This window comes from Hirundo rustica, chromosome 13, assembly GCF_015227805.2.
Source record: "Hirundo rustica isolate bHirRus1 chromosome 13, bHirRus1.pri.v3, whole genome shotgun sequence".
NCBI lineage: Eukaryota > Metazoa > Chordata > Aves > Passeriformes > Hirundinidae > Hirundo > Hirundo rustica.
The window spans coordinates 4,316,586-4,340,116 of record NC_053462.1 but is presented as its reverse complement, the minus strand read 5'-3'; the positions used below and the strand labels follow the sequence as shown (position 1 = coordinate 4,340,116).

At 42.3% G+C, this 23,531-nt stretch overlaps 1 protein-coding gene across 4 annotated transcripts in view; it reads right to left on the bottom strand.

Annotated features, from left to right (window-relative positions):
* The window catches only part of RORA (RAR related orphan receptor A), a 406,637-nt gene that overhangs the window by 204,537 nt on the left and 178,569 nt on the right, over nt 1–23,531 (bottom strand). For 2 of the 4 annotated variants that reach the window (XM_040077548.2, XM_040077547.2), the window contains one exon: nt 6,348–6,429. The exons of the other annotated variants lie outside the window; for them this stretch is intronic. In XM_040077548.2, the coding sequence (XP_039933482.1) occupies nt 6,348–6,429 (82 nt within the window). The remainder of the gene's footprint in view (nt 1–6,347; nt 6,430–23,531) is intronic. 4 annotated transcript variants of the gene reach the window in all.

Sequence of the window (23,531 nt, the reverse complement as noted above, 5' to 3'; positions counted from 1 at the left end):
TTTTATAAATTTTATTATGTGTTTTCCAATAATAAATCAAATAAATGCTATGAAAAGGTAAACAATATATAATGTTACAGTCTGATTTTTTGCAGCCTAAATTCTACAGCCATAATCCTTTAGCTTCCTGAGAATTTTCCAAGAGATGCAACTAAAGGACCAAGTGAATTCTAAGCTGATGAGTTATAGGCATCCTTCTCAAATCAATGCAATCCGCAGGAATGCAAAACTGTCAACTGCAACATTACAGATTTGTTCTGATTGTAAAGCTGAATGCCAAGCCTCAAAGGGACGCTACTAAAAGCAAAGCACATTCTCTATCTATTTCTCTACTCCCATGCACACTGTACATGCTACTCCACATTAAGACGTCCTTTTCTTCCGGCATCCCCAAATGAAATCAAATTAAAATGCTCACAACATTCACTGGTTAAAGATGTTGACAATGTAAATTTTGGCCACTTAGAAGTTCCAAGTTCAAACTGTTGGGATATTTTATCTTTACAATAAAAAGCTTCAGCGAGAAACCTTATCAGTGGCCTAACTTCAGATTCAGACCTGATTCCTTGAGACGATACTTCATAACATCATGTGTTTGAAAACCTCACCTTGCACCCTTACCAAGGCAACACACGGCCCTAAAAGCCACTGGTTAATCGACTTGTCAGAACAGCAGAAGAGTCATTACCATTCCTCAAAACAGTGACAATTCCTTAGTTAGTCTACCTTAAAAACAAGAAATCAACAGAAAATTCTCCTTGTATAAGTCCATAAGCTGATTCTATGTCTGCAGAAAAAAAATCACAAACTTCAGCTATTTCTTTGATTCATCATTAAGTTAAAATACATCTCAGAACATCTGATAAATAATTTTCTAAAGCATTAATAATTATGGCTTTCCTAACACAGACTTCAAGAGAAAAACCCCACTGTCCTACATTTTAAATGAAACACATTGTGATAGGCAGTGAGTTCGTGAAGCACAGCCAGGCTTCAAACGTGAACCATCCTGTTTGCATCACGGGCAGCTCTGCAGTTCCCAGCCCCTCTAAATGATACTTTCATTACAGACCCTGCCCGGACGATGAGCACCTCTCTCCCTAAACTGCCTGCACCTCTCCTCCTACAGGAACTGCGGAGCCTTTTGCTGTGCTCTGCCTTGCAGGAGCACCTCTCAGAGTTCCAGTAAGCTGAGATCATTGTGATGCCTTCTCACAGCTCAGGCACTGGCTGTTGCAGCGTAGGCTGTGCCCTCCTTGAGCAGCATCCCAGCTACTGTCAGAGTGCAAGTGCAGCTCTTCCCCAGCTGAGCTCGATCTGCCTGCAAGCAGGGTCAGCACAGACAACCAGGTGCACGGCAAGAATGGGGCATAGAAAAGAATGCAGATAGGAAAGCAAATAAATTCAAAGTGAAGCCATAATATAAGAAAATAAGAAATTCAAACGGTTTCCAGAAATTTAATAGAAGAGCCTTCTATGAATTCACATCTCTTTCACTGAGAAGAATCTCAATAAAACCCTTGAATAAATCCTGATCATTAGTGAGTTCTGAAGCAACAAGGTTATGTACCGAGCAAGAGCTCTGGAGTGCATTTATAAAGCTTCTCAAGTGGGAAAAGCATGACTTTTATCTAACAAAGCTATGAGCCAAGGCATGCCAGCCTTCACACCACAGACAGACTCAGCTAGAGCACGAGCACATAACTGGCATTTACAGACACTCTGAGCTCTTGCACCTGCCTTAGAAAACACAGAGGAATATCAACATTACAAAGTTGCAACCTGAAACATTTAACTCTTAGAAGAAGAAATTCAGAATATCTTTGTTGGTCTAAAAGAGTAACAGCTGATGAAAATGCAAAGTATCAGTACTGTAGAAGCAATGTAGGGATGCCTAGGGCAGACACCGGTTCTTTTCCTGTGACAGTTTCTGCGTTTGGATCTCTCTCAAACTGGTGACAAGAGTTTTGTCAGACAGTAACCTTCAGACTCCAGACCAATTTGCAAACAATGTCAGTTGCCTGCTGCCGTAGAGTTCTCTCTTTCAGTACAATAATCCAGGGGTTTGGCACATTATAGAGAGCAAAATTGTCAAGGGACATAAACACTTGTATCAAACAAACCATCCCGTTCCACCGAGCCCTCCGACACACACCAGCTTGTGGTGCTCTATTTATCGTCATTTCTATTCCTGTTCTCATTTACCAGGCTCCCTGTTCACTTTTCATCTTCCATTTTTTCATCTCAGTTTACTAAACTTCAAATGGGCCAGGTAACTGCCTAATTTTGGTGCTATTTAGGCTCAAAAAAGGAGGGAGTTAAATAAGAATAAAATCATTTGCATTAACGGCACTGCTGATGCACTGAAGTTATGGAAAGAACGACTACACCACACTAAATATATCTGGAATGGGAAAGTGCTGCACCAGTGGAAAATACATTTTATGGCCTTGGCTTACTTTGGGATTACTAAACCATGGATGCTTTGTACAGTTATTTACACGGTCCCATGATGTAAGAAGCTTTCTATTAAATCTGAGCAGGGAAAGTTTTGGAATAGCAAAGTTAAGTAACGCACCCCCAGGTACCAGAACATTCCCTATGTGCAGGGGAAGCTCAGTGCTACCAGTCTGAAAGCTCACTGAAGGCTGCACAGGGAGTTCAGAAACCTCTTCAGGTAAGGATCCAGATCTTGTCCTCCTGAACAAGTAACTCAGTCCTTTCAGGGGACTTCTCTTGATTTCAGGAGCACTAATAGCAAAGTCTTTGAGCAAAAGTCACCAAGAGCACGTGTCCTACAAACACATTCAGCGAATGCAGCGAGATGTGCTGCAAGGAAATCTTCTACTAGTACAGAGACTGAGATGGGTTTTGTGGAAGAAAATTTCTTGTGCTTTTTACATAAATGTCCCATCAGCAGATATCTGAATTAACAGTCACTTTTGTACCTAAAGAAATCAAAATAAGTGATGAAAACAGCCCCCCCTTCCAGATTAAAACCCCATTAGTCAATTACCTTTTTACTACATCTCTTAACAGCTTTAAGGTAATCAAAAAGCTCAGGTTATTTAAACAAGTTCTATGCAATGAAACTGATTGTCTGAAAACATCTCAACATCTTGAAATAATCTAAATAATTATGCTTTCCCTCCAATACTTTAAATAATCTAATTAATTACTATTTTTTTTAAAGTTGAAACTACCCGAATTCAATCCTTGACCTTATTAAGAGTTTGAGCACCGAGCCAGCTAAAAAAAACTGGCTGATTGCTGAATTATCTCACTCAGTGCAACCAAAATTACCACAAGCTCTTGCAGAAGCTTTCTGAGATGTTCCAATTACCAAACAAGAGTCATGAGAAACTGCTCTGCTGCTAAGTTCCCAGTCAGCACCTTCTGAAAGATGGATTGTTTAGAGATGACAAAGAAAAAGAAGAATCTGAGAACAGAAAACATTTAATTATAACTATTCACGTTCATAAACACTGCATGATAGCCATAGCCCCTGTGCAATTTGTAATACACCTTATGTTTATTCACACCTTACAGGATATTTGTCTGAAATAGGTTCCCAGCATGAATCTCCAAGCACTTCCTACAGGTTTGCACAGTATTTAATTGAATGACAGACCAAAGAGACATGGTGGACCCAGCCACGAGAAAAGCAGAAGACAGACAACAAACAAACTAAAAACCACAACCCTGAATAATTTCTAGGCTAAGAATTCCTGTGTTACTTTTCTTTTTCATGCACAGATATATATCTGCATATGAAACCATTCACATCTGCCTGAAACAGAAAGAACAGTACATAAGTAATTAATACACCAGCTGAAAGGAATGTCTACAAATCCTGGATTTGGACAGCAAGGATGACCATTTCCAGAGATTACTCTAGAGTTCACTATTAATCTCTGGGCTGCTGCCACTGCTTAAATCTGTTACTGTTAGTTTTCATCTCCCACAGCTACAAACCAGTGAGGCTATCAGAAATAAACTATTGTGAACTGAAGCCATGCATTTGGAGCTGCAATTGCACATAAACAAGGCAAGCTTCAGTGGGAACTACTTGTTCCAATAAAAGTGGATCCCTCAGAAGAGGTGATACCAGATAAGGAAAAGATTCGGCAAGAAATATAGAAAAAATCAAACATACAAGAACAAAGAACAGAGGTTGTAAACCTCTTTAACAATTTCCCCTCTTGTGTAGGTGGCTACGTAATTTATTTAAGAATAGACCAAAGAAACCAGAAATCGAGGCATGAAAATTAATTTAAAGTCAGCTGGAGAAAGCTCAGCTCTTGCAATAGTATGGCTCAGGGCAAAAAGTGACAAGCATTTTGTTCTCAGTTACGCATTTCTCTGTAGCATCTCCAGCAGATTAAAGGCACAGTTGCCCAGACCTTCGCACAAAGCTTCAGTTACCACTGGAAGAAGTTCTGAGTTTCAGTGAAAGAACTTCAGGTGCTGAGAGACAGGCTTTTCCTTGGCCTGATTACTTTATGCTCTAAGATTAAAAACAAATAAAAATGAGACAGGTGTATTAGAGAGGTGGCTGCAGCAAGAGGCGTGGTCGGGCACTAAACTCCACATGCAGCACTGCAGCGATCAGTTCTACCCAAACTGCCCCAAACACAGCCCCAGTGATGCCTTAAGCTTTAGCTTTCCTGTTTTTCAGATTTTGTGCTGCCTACAGGTGTAGTTCTGAGCCTCGTATTAAGTGCCAGTAAGCTCTCTTCACAGAGTAGGTGGACAAAACAAATCCTTTTCCTACTGAAGACCAAAGACGTGTACAACTTTCAGGCCCAAAAGCACAAACACCGGTGGACTGAAGAGAGAAAAGAAGGATCTTGTTTCTCACAACCTGAAGCTGTAATTGGACAATTAAACCCCAATATATAAATGACCCAAAACTTATAAGAGCGTAAGACCTGGTGACCGGTTGTCCATTTCCTGACCATTCTAAGTCCACCCCGGGTGTATCCCTGGCCAGGCCCCGTCGTGCCGAGGTGTACCCTTCAATAAATTCCTGTTTTATTCTCCAGCTGTGCCCAGCCCCTGCTCCGGGGAGCCCTGCCAAGGCATCCCCGGGGCAGCGCCGCTGCTGCCGCCTTTCCGTGCTGCCACCTGGCGGCCACCGCGGGCAGCGCCACACGGCTGCGGGCGCCGCGCGTCCCCACCCGCGGCCTGCGCTCTGCCCGCCGAAACGCAGGAGCCATTCTCACCGCACCTTCGTTGGTGAGAGCATCCCGGCCTCGGGGCTCACAGACGCGCCCCGAGGTGACACCTCGGCCCCCGGGGCGAGCAGCAGAGCCCCTCGCTGGGGCAGCTCCTCGGGATGCCACAGTCCCGGAGCGCCAGGGCTCTCAAAGGAGCCCGCTCCGCCACCTCCGGCCTTGCGCTCCTTCCGCACCGCCTCGTGTCAGAGGTCAAGAGCAACTAACAAAGACCGATGTTATTTCTATTTTGTCTGTAGGAAAGAACTATACTCTGGATGTTTTGAAAGGACGCTCTGACACGATGAAGAGCTGTTTTGTCGTGTATATGACTTTTAGACATGATTTCCCCCTTCCTCAAATGACAGGGAAAGGTTGCACCTGTATACAATTTCTACAGCTCTTCTATCAATCAATGGGGGGGTTTGCCACAAATGGAAAAAAAAAAATGCTCTTTAATTATTAGAAAAAGGCAAAGCAATCATTTTCTAACACATTAAGTTAGAAATCCCTAAAAAAACCCAAATCAAAGCAATGTCCCACAAGCATCAGCCAGCACCCAGGAGAATGAACACAGCAGCTGGCAGCAACCAAGCAAACAATTTAATACAATATAAGTGTCCGGTAAAAACAAACCCCAAAGCATAGTTGTTTTGGTTTTTTCACATAAAGAAATATCGGGAAATAAATAATCTACTATTTTGAAATATAATCAAGCATTGGAAAGAAAATCCAACACTTTCTCTTCACATAACTAGCCAGCTTGGCCACTTCAAAAATCTCATATTACTGCTAGTTAACCAACCATGTAATTCTAATTTGTTATCACAGAGCAGGTACTGTACATGCTTATTTAGTCCATCCACATGACAGGGTAATTTGTAGTTATATAATTTCATGGTAATTATAGTTGGAATTACTATGTACAAACTGGGCATTTCCAATGTAATTATCAAAAACTAGAGGCTCAGTATTGACATGATTAGTGGAACCCTCACAAAACAAAGTATTATGTAAGAGTGACTTGGAGGTTGTTTTTCCCTCCTCCTTTAGCTTTGTAATCAACAAAGAAACAACAGAGCAGAAAGCCAGAGACCGAAGCCAATATTTTGTGGTGTGGGTGGCACTTACCTCCCAAGAGCTGATTCAAGTTGCTGATTCTACTCACATTTGTTACCAAGGATGACACAATTGTCCAAATGTTACCCCTCCACTGTAGAATTTTAGTGCATAAAAAGAAAAATTATTTTCATTTTAGACTTGAATTGCTGAATTTGAAAACAGACACCAGTGCTAACACCCTTCTTTCTGCTATAATCGTTACCACACAGTGCTTGGTTTCTACTTGTGTCACAGACACGAGAAGGCAGAGGTAGCTGTGGAAAAAAGCAGCTTCAATATCTGAGACACAGACATGTCACTGCTGTATCTGCCTCATCTTTGTACAAGTGGTCCAGGAATTAAAGGGCCTATCAGGCCACATAAATCCTGGAAACTGTTTCTCCCGTTATCCTCAGTTTGCAGTTCATGGTCCCATTTGAGAGAGTTAATTCAGGGGAGCGTCTCCCAGGGTTAGAGTATTTGAAGCCTGAGAGATGGTGCTCTCTTGGTGTGCTGACATGGTTAAGCCTTTTGTATGAACATCTGGAAATAAAGCATTGGGCACATGCAAATATGCAGAACACCACTTCAAGTGTGCCAATAATATGATTAATAAAAAATAAAAGCTAAAAACTGGAAAATTCACTACCATCTCAGGGTTGAAAATTCATAGCAAACAACAAAAAAGTATTCTCAAAGTCTGTCTGTTATGGAAAAAGACAAGATCCATGTGAGAACTTTGAGTCTCATCAGCAAGGATGGAAAAATAGTTGGCATAAATTAACTTGAATGCAGTATTAAACTAGAATTATTTCACTACAGCTCCTCATCTCATACAGGTAACTCTATCACACTCACCATGTCGTGCTGCAAATGTATACCAATGGCTGCAGCAGTGTGCCAAAGTGAGTGCACTCAGTCAAAATCCTGGAAAACAGACAGCCAGGGAAGACTGAGGAAGTAGTCAGGAAACAGCAGCTCCACAAGGCTGTTTAAGTGAAAGTCCCTCATTCATGAACCTGCTTACTGTGCTAGTAATGTGGCCTATGTTATTACAAGTAGTTTTTAATCAAAAAAATAACAAGTGGGAAAGATGATCTGTCAGTGAAAACTTTGAAGACATAGCTTAATGTTCAATTTGTTTGATACTGTAAAAAAAAATAAAATCATACACTGTTGTAACTGACAACAAAAGCCAGCTGGCTGGGGAGAAAATGCTATGAGAAGGGCACAACCACAAAATTAAAAACAAGATCTTTCTAAGCACCGAGTTCCCAACCAAAAGATGGAGAAGAGAGAGCAGAATACTGTGCTGGAGGTTGTTCTGCCCTACTTCAGTAGAATTGGATGTTAGTTACAGCTGTTTTCAGAAGTGATGGTTGAAACTAGCCTGCAGCAAACTTTTTTTCCTATTCGCTTAATTTCTCGCAGACTTTTCCTATTGGTGTGGTTTCCTTCTCCTTGCTCCCACTCAACCTGCAATGTTGCATTTCCTGGCTCCAGAAATAGCTGCTAATATTTTGGCAATACAGCCTCTGGTGTTTAGCACATAAAAGGCCTGTAGGCAACACTCACATTTCAGTTACTACACAAAGGAACAGAAGGGGCAGAGTGAGCGAGAAGGCAGCACGATGCTTTCCAGCACTGGACAGATCCCTAAGAAACCAGTTTATCAGGCTGCCAGATGACATTTCAGCTCGGAACAGAACGTCAAAACATTTTTCACCATTTAAACATGAAACCCGTCCAATGTGGAACTGCTGCTCTAGAATGTGGCAAAACCAAGCAAACTGGCGTGTGCAAGTTTTACCTCAGGGTTTTCCCCTGCAGTGGGGTGCTTTGAGGACTGGGGCAGGGGAAGGACCCTGGTAGCACATCAAGTGAGAAAGTGAAACCTCTCAGACCAGCAGCTGTGCTGATATCCTTACTGGCAGCAGTGACTTTCCTGAGGAATTGGCACAGGCAAGTAACCGACAAAGGCTGCCGCTGCCACTTACCACGGGGCCGGGCTGCTATTTGAAACAGCAAACAACCTTGCGTTTTGGGTCTGATGCGCCCTTGCTCTTAATAAACCCATTCTCTAGATCCAAACAACAGCAACAAACCCCTTACAATTCTGTCTTTGTCACGATTACAAGCCAAATCATATTGCTTTTACATCACCTCGAAGAGAAGGCATTAAAGACCTCCAGGGAAAGGAGAGAGCAGCATCTGTCCCTGGGCAGACCTGCAGACAGGGGTGAGCCCCGGCAGGCACGGCCATCCCCGGCCACGCCGCTGCCCAGGAGGCTCCAGGCCCCCCAGGACACCCCGGGGTGGGTGCCAGCCTGGCTGCTGCACCCACCCGCACCCGGAGCGCTCTGAGGCCGCTTCTGCGGCACGCAGCCGACAATTCCCGGGAGCTAACACAGAGCAGCGCTATAAATAGAGCATTCCCAGTGCCTCCACACGCACAGCGCCACTACACTGCCTTAACTCCTTGATCAACACCGTGCGCAAACAGCACCGAGGAAGCAAACCCGGCAGGGGCAGCGCTCATGCTGTTCTCGTCCACAGCCCTGGAGAGAAGAGTGGGCTCTGCCCGGAACAAAGGGCCAGCGGGCTGCGAGGCCCTCGTCACCACAAGCTGCCATCCTGTTTGCAGAGTCACTGCAGAGCTCTGGCACCCCGCAGTGAGCTGCAGCCCAGCTCCCGTGCAGTTCCTGCACCGTCCCCGTCACAGCAGAGCCTGGCAGCCAACAGCAATGCCCAGGGGCTGCACAGGCAGCGCGCAGGCTGGCACGGAAACCACGGCACTGCGCTCCCAGGCGCAGGGGCCGCTTTTCCAGCCGGGGACACGACCAGTCTTCGAGGGGCACCAGTGGGGAGCTGCACACATCGGAACTGGGCATCACTTACCGAGAGCTTGGCAAAACACAGCGTCATCCCCACTGACAGAATGGCACACAGGAGAGGCTGCCCTGCACCAGGAAACCCTTAAAGGGGAACACAAAGACACTGCACCTGTATTTCACTTGAGAGGCTGGAAAGCTACCAGAAGAGGAATTCATTTTCACTACCTGGTTAAATTCTATCCCAGCCAAACCACTTGCTCAATCTCTAGCTAAGGCAAAAGTAAAGCTTTATTTCACATCTGAAAAAAAGGTACACACCAAACCATGAGGTTCCAGAAGTTTGACTGTACCTACAAAGCTGATTAAGGAACACTGCTAGAGTGAATCTCAGATCTCCTGACACCCAGCCCAACTACTCCCTCTTCTAGACCCTACTAACAAGGGACCTGTCACTCACTATTTTAACTCTCAACCTTGTCACTACAGAAGGACCTGGCTCCTTTGAGAGGAGCCCGAACAGCAAATCCATAAATGATGCTGCTCATACTGCCATGGAAATGTGAGAATTTCAGATGGTATTCTCCAGCAAGGAGCTGAATGATTATCTCAGTACCCCTTGATAGGAAAACGTGCTCTTTTCTTGGACCATTCTGTTTTTTCTCAAAATACTCATGCATGATAAGTACTCTCAGGCATTAGATTACTTAATTTTCTTTCAGGACAGAGCTTGTTAGAACCGTTTCAGACTCAGCATCAAATCTGTAATTCTTCACAGAAACAAGCCTGTCTGCCTCAGTATTTATCCACTGAAGATTTCGTTCTCTCTTTTATCATCCCCCACAATGACTTACAGCTATATTTCCTGCAGACAACTCTTGCACAACAAGTGTAGAGAGCCACCCGCTCAGATCCTGTACCTCTCCCTTTCCTGTTTACACTAGTCCTTCTCAGAGCAAATGCCTGCCTGTGCTGCCACAATAGGATGTTTGGTAACAAGACCTTGCCCTTCGCACTGGCAGAGAGCTGGAAGGTTCCCCAAATCAGTGTGTTTCTGAGCTAGGTATATATTGCCCCAAAAGAACAGAGTTTTGTGTTGCTGTACAAATGTGGTACTTTTGTGGTGCCACACCAGCATCCTTCTTTTTCACCCACTGTGTTATCAGAATGCCATGCAGGAAAGAGAGTACCAGGGAAAAGCAGAGAAAACTGCTGTTAGGGGAGCAAAGGATGGTCAAGTTCAGAAACACAGGGCAGATGCTTGCCTTCACATGGGATTGATAACCCATGCTTCAGCAATGCACAGAGCAAGGCAGATACAAGGATTAAAGGTGGGAACAAGACAAACATCCAGCCTTTTAACTGGGAGATCCAGGAGGATTGAACAGGAACATTTCTGAGAGGACTGAGAGCAGTTGCTACAGTTCTGGACTGGTCTCTAACAGCAGCCAGTTCTTTTCAGTGGAGAGTACACACTCGCACGCATTACTTTACCTTTTTCCTCCCCTTTTTTGTTCTTTGGTTCAGGTTCCAGCCTAGTGGAAACGTATTGTATGATCCCCTGCTGTGCTACAAGTCTCCTTTTCAGTTCAATTAACGAGCCATAAATAACACGACGAAGGTGTCAACAAAGAGCGTAATTTATCATAACTTGTCAGAGGAGCGATTCTTAGGAGGAGAACGCTCATTCACAGTCTGGTGTAACACACAAAGATTTATTCCTTGCCTGGTACCTCCCTCTACTCCCTTGGCCTGCCAAAATTCATCTTGTGCTGGAACCCTCACAGGTGCACCACTTTGACAAATTTGCTGTGAAGTCTGGTATTCATCACAGGCAAGTCTTTGTTGGGAAGGAGGCCGGCAAGAAATAAATTTGTTTTAGAAAGAAGGTGCTTGTGATTCAATGTGCTCAGGGGTATGGGGAGAGGCAGACAGGCTCATTATTTTTAACCTCCCTGTGTCTGCAAGAGAAGAAAATGAGGTAATGTAGTTGATGTGACATTACAGTTCCTGACTTCATTACTTGCTGCCTGGTTAAACAAGCACCCAAGCTAATTACTACTATTGCAGTCCTGCTTAGCTTCGCTTTTGCCTCACACCTGCCTCCAATAGGAAGGGCAATTGACGGCTACCAGTGCATTTCATGGAGGGGAATTCTTCTCATGGCCAAGTCCTTTATATAAATTAAAGTTCATCAGCTCAAAGGCGGTTCTTAGGAGTCCCAACTGGATATGAAGATACTAAAGCCATTTTGGACACTGTAAGACAGCAGACTGAGGCAGGAGAGTCTCTCAAACAAGACTGACAGCTGGCTTTACCCCATGCAAGGGTAAGAAGCTAAATCAGTCTCACTGCTCCAAATTTACACCACTTCAAAACCCAACTGGAGTTTTGTGTCTTCCTTGTGAACATGAAGTGCAACATTTACTGAATGTGGCCTGAAACAGACTCCTAGATCCAAAGTGGAATTTTCAGCATGCAAGAATGAAGGCAAAGTCAGCTGCACCTGAATTGGATGTCTGCAAGAAGGCACGCTGCCTGTAACAGTCTGAACCAGGCATCAAGATTTATCATTGCCAACAACTAGAGTTTGACATTCTGAATGCAAACTGGCACAATCCTACCAGCACTGAGACTAAAGGTAACTTGAAAGTGATTCCTTTTTAGAGTGCTAATACAAAACACCCTCCAAACTGTCATACTGGAGTGGTACGTGCTTAGCAGTCTTTTAAGTGTGATACAGAAGGAGAAGCAGAAAGCTCAAGAGCAGAACATAAAAAATTCCCCCAAAACTACCTGGATATGATAGAAATATTGCTGAGAAGAAAAATCAAGACCAAAGCATTTCAGTCCTTAATCTTTGGACTGACCAAATGATGTTTTGACAGTAAATGTCAACCCTCTAACCCGTTAGCCTACAGGTTTGAAAAGTCAGTGGGCTCCCCCACCTCTTTGAAGGACATGCAGCTTGCAAGCAGAGGCCCTTCCTCAGCAAAACTGTCCATTTCTTTTAAGCATTGAAACCCTCATAATTTAATACAGTTCCGTTAATTCTGTGCTTTTGCGACTGACCTAGTGCTACCACAGTGTTTTATTAAAAAAAGAAAATGAGCTTTGTAGTGGCTGCAAAAGCCAAGCACAGAGAAAGGCACAGGCAGCCTAGAATTGGTACAATTGCAAGAAACTTTCATCTGCCTTTTTCTTTATTTTCTTTTCCTTAAGAGAAAGAAGTTTGAAACTTGGAGCTGACAATCTCTTGGTTCAAGAAATACCTAATTAGCATAACAGCAGCAACATGCTAAACAAATTAACTGCTGTGGGGTCACAGTGGCCTCCCACTGACACAGATCCAGGCAAGCATTTATTTTGCTTTGTTCTAAAGGTTGCCCTGGTTTGTTGGAGTCTTCACTCCCTCACATAATTTACAACCAGTTTCCTACAAGACAGAGCTGTTCCACATTAGAAATACTTCTAAAAGCAATTAAATCTAAGAAGTTGGATGTAGCTCCTGGTTCTTACCGAGCACAATTTTAAAAATCACTTGGCAGACAATTTCTGGAGAAAAATCGCTTTCCAGTGACACAGCAAGGGCATCAGCTCCTCATGTACCTCTGATATTTCAGTGCTAGGACATCTTCACCACAGTACAAGCACCTGAGTCTAATTCTGCACAGGGCAAATATGCTCCATATTAGCATACGAGAACATGTAGGATCCTGAGCAACGATTTCTAGAGAGAGCCAAAAAAAACCTCCAAAAAAATGCCTCATTGCAAACCACTCAAAAACACAATCTGCAAAAATATTTGGATTTGCAGGATACATATCAGGTTTATGTAAATATGCACAGGGATAAACACGTGAAGGATATGGATTAATGCTTTTAGCTGGAAAAAAAAAGCCCCACCATGTTCTAAGAAAATCTTTTGATCAGAGAATGTTATCTCTCAACCCCCTGTCAGACTTAATTAAGGGAAGCACATGCACAACACATGCAGGGCTTAGGTCCCAGCGTGCCTGACACAGCTCCAGAGGTGGGTGGCAGATCAGGCTTTAGGCCACTTCTCTCTCCTCCGTGATCCTGGTGCTGACTGGAGTCCAAACTGACTCTTGCCAGAAGTTACAGTTGTGGCTGGCACAAAAACAAGAACTGTATTTCATTTAAGAGTAGGAAAATACTTTCCATTCTGCATTGGAAGAAAGACAAAAGCCTTGAGAACGTTGCAGAAGTGCTTTCGTAGAACAGTCTGGTAGCCAAAGCAGATACCTGAGACAAAGGTGCCAAACCAAGCAGAGCTGGGCTTGAACTTCAGCAGCCCACATCCCAAACTGGCTATAGCTAGAGAGTCAATTACCACCTACATGTAACCCAGTGAAGGATTAATCATGATTTCAAGTGGTTTATTCCCCAAACAGACGGAGTGGTAGCAGAGCCCGTGCTGATTTAAGCACCCCTGTTCCACCCACACCCCAGAAATCTCACTGGCCATGCTTTCAGTGACAGCATCCTTCCTTCCTTTCTGGTTACAGCAGTGACTAGTGCTTGTAGAAATACTCAAATTCCCATTTTAGGCAACAGATTTCAGCTAAAACAATATCTGCATACCTTGGGCTCCAAACTGATTTTTTTTTTTTTTAAGTAGGCTTTCTTGCACTTCTCTTTTTCTCTAAGTATACAAAAAAAAGCTAAAATGTATTAAGAATAGTATTTATCATTAGAAACCTTTTTATCAGACTACATATTATAATGCGAAGCCAGTGCCTAGCAATCAAATGTTGTCTGTTATCTTATATCAACATTGTAGCTACACTGACCCGTGAAAAATAAAATCAACATTTACAGGAAAAAATAACGTACATTTAGACACAGTTATTTGTTCATATACACATACATGACAGGTCATTTTGTAAAAGCTGAAACAAGCTCCTGTACACATCACGATTGCTTTGAGCTCTGTGTATCTGAACTCATCTCCTGACTTCAGCACAGCAGGAGCAAATACATTTAGTTGTAAAACAAAGGCAGACCTGTTTGGAGGTGGACACGATAATCAATCCACTTGCCACAGAGGCAGTAAGTGCTCATTTACCATTACATGACCTGTAGCAATACATATGATGTCTTCTGCTAGCAGGAGCCTGGCCAGCTGCAGCAACCACAACTCTGTCAGCAATCAGTCACAACCATCCTTGGCAACCTTTATTTGCTGCTCCTTTAGGTGACTTTATACAGCAGGATGGAACATTTTCTGGAGACCATCCTTCAGTTCTAAGTGATAATGTTGATGCAGCTTCGAGTCAGTATTTACCACTAAACTCCCCTATAGATTTCCTCTCTTGCATTCCCACTCCCAGCTGCACTTTGTGCAGTGTGAAGAAGGCAGCTGTTCCTGCGAGCAGGAAGGAAACCCTCTCTGCTGTCAGGGCCTGCATTTCGTATGACTGTCATGCCCAGAAAGGGCTCCAGAGAACACTCAACTCCTTTGGAGCGCTGTAAGGGAGCTAACTAAATCGAGTAAGGGAAGTTATTAAATTGAGACAAGACGATATATATGCAGGAGATCACAAATCTTTCCTTACAATACTGGAGGCCTGATTTCCCATCCTTGATGCCAGCAGACCTGGCAGATATTCCTACAAAATTTTAATAACTGTTTAACAACTTAATTCCTATCTAATTACTAACAGAACTACTATATTAGAATGTGTATTTTTTTTCTATTTTTGATACTATTAACCCCATCCAAGGTTTCATGACAGACAGGATCCATTAACCATGCCATCAAGAGCCAAGCAGCTGTGGCCAGTAACCTCTACACAAGCTGGGGTAATGCCCATCAGCTGCTGCACTGATGACTTCTTGAATGTAGGCACTGTCAGCTGCAAGTTCTAATGTAGCATTTTTTTCCCAAATACATCACCCATCTTCAGGGAAGAAAAAAAAATAAAATAGTATACTTCTGCACAATTATAAGCTGCTGCCAGTAATCAAGTAAAACACTCTGTGCCCTACCATCAATGTAGGTTTTATCTGGGCCTCTTAGACACAAGAAAGCAAGACAGGCAAAACACGCTGATTTGGGCTATGCTGCATCACAACATGCACTTGTGCAGGCTAATTACAGCAGCACTGTTGAGACTGGGTCCATTCCCATATTCACAAGCCTCATTTATAAATTACAGCTTCTCTAGAAAGCCGTGCAGTAATTCCAACAAGCCACTTGCTAATCATAACTCTACGTTTACTATAATTTGAAAAAAAAAGTCCAACACGAGAAGGTCTGCAATCTACAGACTTTTGCTATAACTAAAGTGCTCAGGCACACGAATACTGCTCTGGAGGCTCTAAAAACACTATATGTTGCAAACTAATTCATCTGAAGCCTCAGGTAAAGCCTTGGCATTTTTACTTTCTTGACTGCATGTACATTTTTAATGACTAAGATTTCAATAGTTCTTATACTTCTTACAGAAACGATTTATATAATTCTAAGTTAAGAAATTAAGTTTATGAGGAGTGGTTTCAACAATTTTATTGTCTCATATAACATCTATTAAACATGCTTTTCCCAAATACCAACTTAGTCTTATCTCACAATCATGCCAAGTACTGATTTGAATTCTGTTTTGCTTCTCAGAGTGTTTAAGTGAATGCTTCAGCTCAAGGTTGGGGTTTGGGCTTGGCTTTTTTTTTTTTTTTTTCTCCCTTCTCTCTCTTCACTGATAATAATCTAAGACCAAGCTCAGGTGTTTTACTTACAAATACACCTCCCTTCAAGAAGTACAGAATCAGGTCATGGTCTCTTGCTTTCTTCCAGCTGCCTCTTCAGTCCATCTCTAATTGGAGCCACCCAAGTCTTTTCTTTTCCCACCCCCAGTGGTGCCTGGCCACGAGCTGGGGGAGGAGCTGGTCCCTGGCAGGGTTTGCCTGTCCGAGCTCATTGGAATCTGATGCAGGGAGAGCTCTGCTGGCAGGGAACAATGCTTATGGCCACAGAGGAGTGCTCTCTGCATTTTTTTCCCTCTCATTATCCAGAAACGACAATTACTTAGAAATTGAAGCTACAGAGACTCATATTCATTTACTAATGTGGCATTTACAAATGTTGCAAATAAAACCTTTCAAGTGATGTACAAGCACGTGTACAACTGTGGCATTAAAGCCTTTATGATCTCTCTCTCCTCTGTGTTTTACAGTTACAAAGCCCATCCTAATTCTCATCAGGGTCAAGATGCTTCAACCTAATATACATCATATATTTTTCAGTTTTTGAGTTATGAATGTTGATGCTTATAATAAGACTGCTAAATTCCCTTAACAAGTAATCATCTGTGAAAGGTTTATCTGCTCAAACAATGTATTGAAACTGATTTCCTAAGGATAATTTTTTTCCCTACACTGTCAATGCAGGAATAAGAGGTATTTTTTCTAAATGACACCTAAGGTACAAAGCAGGAGCAAAAAAAGGGAAGAGAGAAACCTATCTAAAAGCCAAGTCTTGAGATGCAACACACGGGTTTGTTATCCTAGGGCCTCCTGTCTTAGCATTGGACAGATCCATACAACTGATCAATCCTAGCGTTACCAGTAGGAAACAGTAAATGTACACCAAACCCAGACACACCTGCACATGAACTATGTACCAGTCCTACACTGGTGCCCATTAGACAAGTGAAACTGTGGAAAGATTGGAAGGGTCAGATTCAAACTATCTAAGCATGGACATTTTAGGAGGAGAACAACTGTCTGGGGAAGAAAGAAACATTGGCGTGCTAGGAAGATGTGTTTTTACCTGCTGGACTAAGTCTTCTGTTGGCATTGTTTAGGAAACAGTCAGAAGCAGTATTTCACTGCAAATAATTTTACATTGTCAACAGTCTAAAGGTGGGATGGGTCACATGCAGCACGAATAAAGAGGAGAATTCAAATGATCACAAATTGGAGAGTGATATGAAATGAATGGTAATTCAGCAAGGACAAAGGCAAAATAGGTGCTGTAAGCAGCTGCAGAGAGACTCTTTGGGGAGAATTTTCTGCTTCTAAAAGCATCTGAAAGAAAGATGGTGCTTGGCTGGAAAGATCACAGAGGAGTAGCAAATATGGACATAAGGAAACATTGAAAAAACTCTCTGATTGATGGTCTAGGTACCATGAGAGTGGACAAACATTACATGAGCCTCTCAATAACAGAGCTTGCCGAAGGGTCATCACCTTTTGCTCCCTGACACCTGGAGACAGCACTGCAAGTACTGAGCTGGAACTTCAACAGAGCAAATTTGGATCAGATGTCAGAAATGGATTCTGGCATGGATTACCTGAACAACTACAGGCTGTCCATCTCTGGAGTTCAGGTGGGCACACATCTGCTAGTCAGATCTGGAATGCTTTCCAGATGAAGTTGCTACATTCAGGCTCAGGAATGGCTCTGGTGACCTCTCAAGGTACCTCCTGAGTGTACTCACTATTACCTTTTGTGTTTGCCCTGGAAAACAACACCAGAGAGAGCAATAACCTACAAATGATCCTAAAATCACTGCATCTAGATACATGGCTTATTAGAATAGAAATGGCTTTTATAAGTATCTCAGGGATCTAAACAAAAAACCCAGAAGGTGTTCTGTCAACCACTGACTATTAAAACTAAACAAAGCAAGCAGATGTTCTGTATCGTGCAAAGAAATTAGTAATTAACAGCATGGCCTTCCAGCCATGTGCAGGACCAGTTATTCAATTACCCATGGCCAACTGTGAGCTAGCTAACAGTATATGGATTTCCTGCCCTACTGCACACAGTACCACAGACTCCATTTGATGCAACGCTCCTTCCATTCCTCCTCATGGCACTGTGCAGTTGTAGCTCTGTCCATCTCTACTCCAGTGCAATCCATCACAAAAATCTATCAGAAACTCTAAAATCACTGTTAATAGTAACAGGACAATGAATAAAGTTTCCACACATCTACAACAAATAGAAAGCAGACAGGACACAGACAGATCTATCTAGATGACGTGCAATTCATTTTTTCAGCTGATAAGTATTTCCATCAGTGGTGTAAATAAACAAATCAGAACCCAGCTAATTTTTACAAGAACAAGGGATGAAGTGTTGCACCAAGGCTCTCCCACACTCTCTTTCTTCCAGCATTTTAATTATGTCATGCACATGAGGAAAAGTTCCTTTGATATGTGGGGGCTGCCACTTTTGGAGCTGAATTCCAAGCTGGTGCCATCAGCAGCTCCTGAGAGGCTGTGATGGATCCCATAAAGATGAGAAAGAAAATCTTAAAATAGAAGTGGTTAACTGTCAAAGGTACTATAAAAACTAAACAATTTTTTGAAGAGTTTCTAAAGCCAAGGACAAGAGCAATCAACATTTTCAAATGCACCCTTATCATTTTTGCAAGTACTTTAAGAGCTTGAGTCCCACAGAAAAAAATCAATGGGACTTGGTGCTTGTTTGCACAGCCTCATTCAATTCAAGTTAAATCAAATTAACTAAAGTGAAAATTACTATGTATTAAAGATCATTGAATTCTTTGAAAGACTCCTCATTCAGAAGCAAAGTGGCTTTCATTAGTACTCATTTTAATTCGTTTTGCAAGTGCTCTAGTGTTCATTTTGGCAAAACATCAACCTTCAAACTATTTGTCCCAAAAGCACAAAGACTCAGATTAGAACCAAAAAAATGAGAACAGAGGTTCACAAAGCTCTTAGCAAAAGCGAACAAATATTGCAAACAGTGGTTTTATCAAAGACAACACACAGCAATTACTAGCTAGATTCCCTTCCTGGGCTGATATCACACCCCCAACCCCCCCCCCCCAAAATCCCCACTGAACAACAAAGAAACAACAACAAACCCCCCCCCCCCCAAAATCAATTGAACAAACAAATTCTTCACACCTGCTGAACATTTGGAACACAAGGAAAACACACACACACATTTCCCCCTCTGTTTATGTCCTGAATACAAGTTCTTTCACATGCAGTTACACTTTTTACTGCCAAGTTGGACCTTGAAGTCCGGAATGTATGACAAGATTTTTCTTCTGAGGAAGGGAAGGAAGTGATGGTAGGCAGGGGGATGGCATAAGTGATGTCTGAAGAGACAGTAAGATGTCTCTAAATGATCAGGTGAAATTGCATTGCAGGGATGTCTTAGTCTTGTCAGGATGGCAACCTCAGTTCTCCAGGGAACAAAAATGAGCAGAAAACAATCAACACCTCAGTCCCAAGGAGCCAAAAGCCTCCTAGGGCGAGGGAAGAAGGAAAAAAACACAAGTCTTTATCTTCTGGTACAGAATCAGACTCTCCCCCTGCACTAAAGTGATGTGAGTGATCCTACTCTTAGTAGTGAACTACAGGAACCTCACAACTTGATTTCGAGACAATTTTCTTGGCATTCCTCTTCAGAGAGAAACAGCAATAAATACAAAATTACACCTTCAAGCATTCAAAGGAAAATATTTTATTTCTAAATTTCTTAGAAAGCAACAGTCAGGTGGGACCAGTGGAATGACTGTGCAGTGAACTGAAGGGCAGTGCTGGGTAATTCTATATCCTGTGTTAGATATGATCTTTACTTCACCAAGCAAAATGAAAATACACAGCAGAAAATGTGGCCCACCAACTGTGGGTCACAATGGCAACAGCACTTTAAATACTGACACTTCTAAAGCCAAGGTAAATTAAACAGCAGGTATTATTGCATGAAAATGAGTAGAGAAATGTTTCTCTATGTGTCTCCAATTGCACAAAAAGAACCAAAGAAAACCCCTTTGTGCCCTGAAACTGTGTATCTTGGTAGTGGTGCAATGCAAATTCTCAAACCAACAGTCAGTGTAGTAAAATCAAGCAGGTCTCAGGATTCTATTTTGCCAATTGCAGGCACTGCACCAGAGAAGTATCCCTCTTTTAAAGGGGATACTGGGGGGTGTCATCACATAGCAAAGTCTCACGTGCCTGGGAATTCAGACTGAGCTAAGATCAACTCCCTTAGTACATTACCTAGTGGAAGTTATTTTGGTTGTGCCAAATCTACCCAAGTAAGAACATATATTAATGATGATGAAAATTGCAACTTGAAGGAATAACATGAAATAAGAGATTTTTTCCAAAAATAACCTCCCGGTCTACATGTACAATCTGCAGTAGCTTAAGATGCTGAAATCCTCAAGCTCAAATATTAACTGCACATGGGAAAATCCAGGAGTCTTGTTTCACAACTACTTGACAATCACTTCAAAAGACAAACCATCACAAAACTCATCAGGACTAATTGCACATGCATGATTTCCAGTTTCAAGCATAACTGAAACACAGCTATTACATTGCCTTGCTGCTTTATTACCTCTGTCTAAATGTGTAACACTGATGTATCTATTATGCTATTTTTTTTTCATTAAACCTGAGCCATATTTCACTTCTTCATTAGTAGGGATGAAAAAAAACCCTACTTAATAAAAGAAAAAAAAAAAATCAAAAAGACCAAACAACCCCCAAAGAAACAACAAAACTGCCCAGGGGCCTTAAAGCTGAATTTCAAGGTAAGTCTTCTTGGGTTCCTCACCAGAAGGGAAAGAGGAAGCAGAAATATCCAGTGAAATACACACAGCCAACCAGAATGAAGAAAAATCCCCACCAGCTAACATTAGGAAAAGAGCAGAGATATGGAAGGATGAAAACACCCAAACTAAAACAACATTTAGAATATATTCTAGGGAGTGGTGAGTTATTTTGCCAAAGATTAATTCAAACGGATGTTTCTGTTCCTGTTGTCCTACCTCTGGTTCTTTGCCTGGGCCTTCCTTTAAGTAGAACAATATGGAAATATTTTTACCTGACCCACCCTGAGGGAGAAGAGAGACTGACTTCTGAGAAGCTGGCCATTCTCAATTGTTTTTTCTTTCCCAGTAATTTTGTTATTAATTCGTTGTATATCACAGCAACAAAACCTAAGCTATCAGCTGAATTTCTAAGAATTCTGCAAAGATTTGCCCATGCCACTATAAAATGTAGCACTCCCCTGTGGATGCAAGGACAGCCCTGCCCTTGGCTAGGAAAGAGTGTTACCGAGTAAGCAAGATGAGACCCAGATCTGATCCAATGCTGAAAAAGGAGTAAAATAACTCCACGTATTCCAAGCTGAAAAACTCCTTGAGAATGCAGTATCTAACAAGGTAAAAGCAAAGACAGCACAAGTTGTAAGATTTAAATCCTTCGGTCTGTTATCTGATCAGCAGGGCACAGATCTGTGCATTTCACAATAGCATGGCTGATCGCAGGTGTGATGGCATTAGAGCACCTAAATTACAGAAATAACCAGGAGACTTCTATAGTTTTTCAACAACCCTTTTTCCAGTTGTACACTGTGTATTCCACTCTGGTTCTGCCCAGCTGTGTTTTTTTCCTTCCCCTTTCATATTTAGAGATGATTATTTAGTTATTTATTTCTGGTAATAAGGTCTGCAGGCATCACTGTTCAAATAAAATCACAGTATCCCCACTACAAATGCAGAAGTCTGGCACTTTCTTCATTGACTAGAGAATGAGCTGGCAAAGCTAAAAGCTTAAGCCAAGCTTTTAAGATTTTTCTGATTCCTCTCTCTCTCATTCTCCCCCACCCCCTGCCCCGTTAAATCTTGGAGTAAAAGAAGATTAGCGCAGATGGATGAAAATATTTTTTCCACTTCAGCATTTGCTGTCACTGTTCAGTGCTAAGCAGGTTCTCATATAGTGTCACCGGTAATATGGAAATTCCTACACTTCTCTTAAATACAATTACCTTGCCACAAAGCAGGAAAAGGAGAAAAATTGGCTGTTTATTTTGCTTGGATTGTGTGTGATTTATCCTGCAGAACCCGTAAACATTGTAACATCTCAAATTGATGAGCTGCCTTTCATCAAAGTTCAGCTGGCTCCTCGGCACCACACCAATCTGCTCCTGGCTCACTGTGCCCAGCCAGTAAATTGACCCGGACCCAGCAAAGATGAAAATATGCAGACTTAAAGTAATCCCCCTTGCTGAGCATGCAGGCACACGGTGGGATTAACTGGGGAGGGAGCACAGGGGGTGCCTGGGGCTGCAGGAGGGATGGAGGGGTGGCTACAGGCACCGCACCGCACTGGGCTGGCAGGAGGAGGGAAGAGCCAGGCCCCATCAGCTCCCAGCCAGTCAGAGCTGCACGCTCTCTCACACCCTCCAGAACAAGAGCACAGGAGCCAACACAGCCACAGGAACGGAGTGCTGCCTTCCCACGGATAAACAGGCCTTTCACCAGGAGTAACCGAGAGGAGGACAATGGAAAAATACAATCAGAACCATAATTTTACACATTCCAAATACTGCAACGTCAAATAAATGTAAACAAAGATGTAAACAAAGTCTTTCATCCCTGACTGGTAATTAGAAAAGAATCGGCTCGCTAATGACTTCATATTCCTAATAAACATTCAGATTACAACTGAATTCAGTCACAGATCATCACCCTGCTTTCACAAATAAGAGAAATGGTCACACTACAGATTCAATGTAGCAGCATTAAATGTCTTCAAACCACCCCCATCTCCAATAGGAAAAAAACAAGTAGCTGCTTAGGCAGTCACATAAGGATAATTACTATTGATATAAACAGCCAGTGTTAAGCTGTACTTTGGTTATTTAACACTATTAAATAAGTAATGAATAAAATAAAACAAATATTTTACTTTATAAATATGGTATAATAATTAAGCCTGAGTAGTAACCACATTTCCTCTCAGCTGGAAAATACACATTTTAATTACCAACAGCTCTGCATAAAGAGAGACAAAACCACTTCAGAAATCTCTACATTTGATCTAAACGAGCTTTGTCATTCACAATGAGAGTATCTTCAGTTCTGAATCCCATGGATTACCTGAACAAACAAAACAAAAGGAGCCCACGATACTCAGGAGCTCTACAGGCCACCAGCACACATGGACACTATGATGTTCTGCATCTTCCCTCTTCCTCTCCTCCTGCTGTAATCCTGATTCCCCTGATTCCTCACAGCCCATCTCTTCTAGCTATGAAGCCCCTTTAGCCTGCTCAAATTTTATAGAGGATGAGAATCGTGGAACTCATTTTTAAAGGATGCAGACTATCATCAAGGCAGGGCTTGTATGCACCTTTTTTGACTCTAGATAAAATCACTGCCACTTCAGTTCTTTTTGTATTATAGAAACTTCATGGGGATCTCCTCAGTGTCCACCCCAACACAAATCAGGTATGGATTTGCTAAAACATTCTGACTTCTAGAAAGAGAGTAAAAGATTGTTCCCATTTCCTTCACCTTTCCTTACCAAGGACTGATTTTTTAAAAATTTTTTTTAATCCAAATCTGTTTTTTAAAGGTGTCCT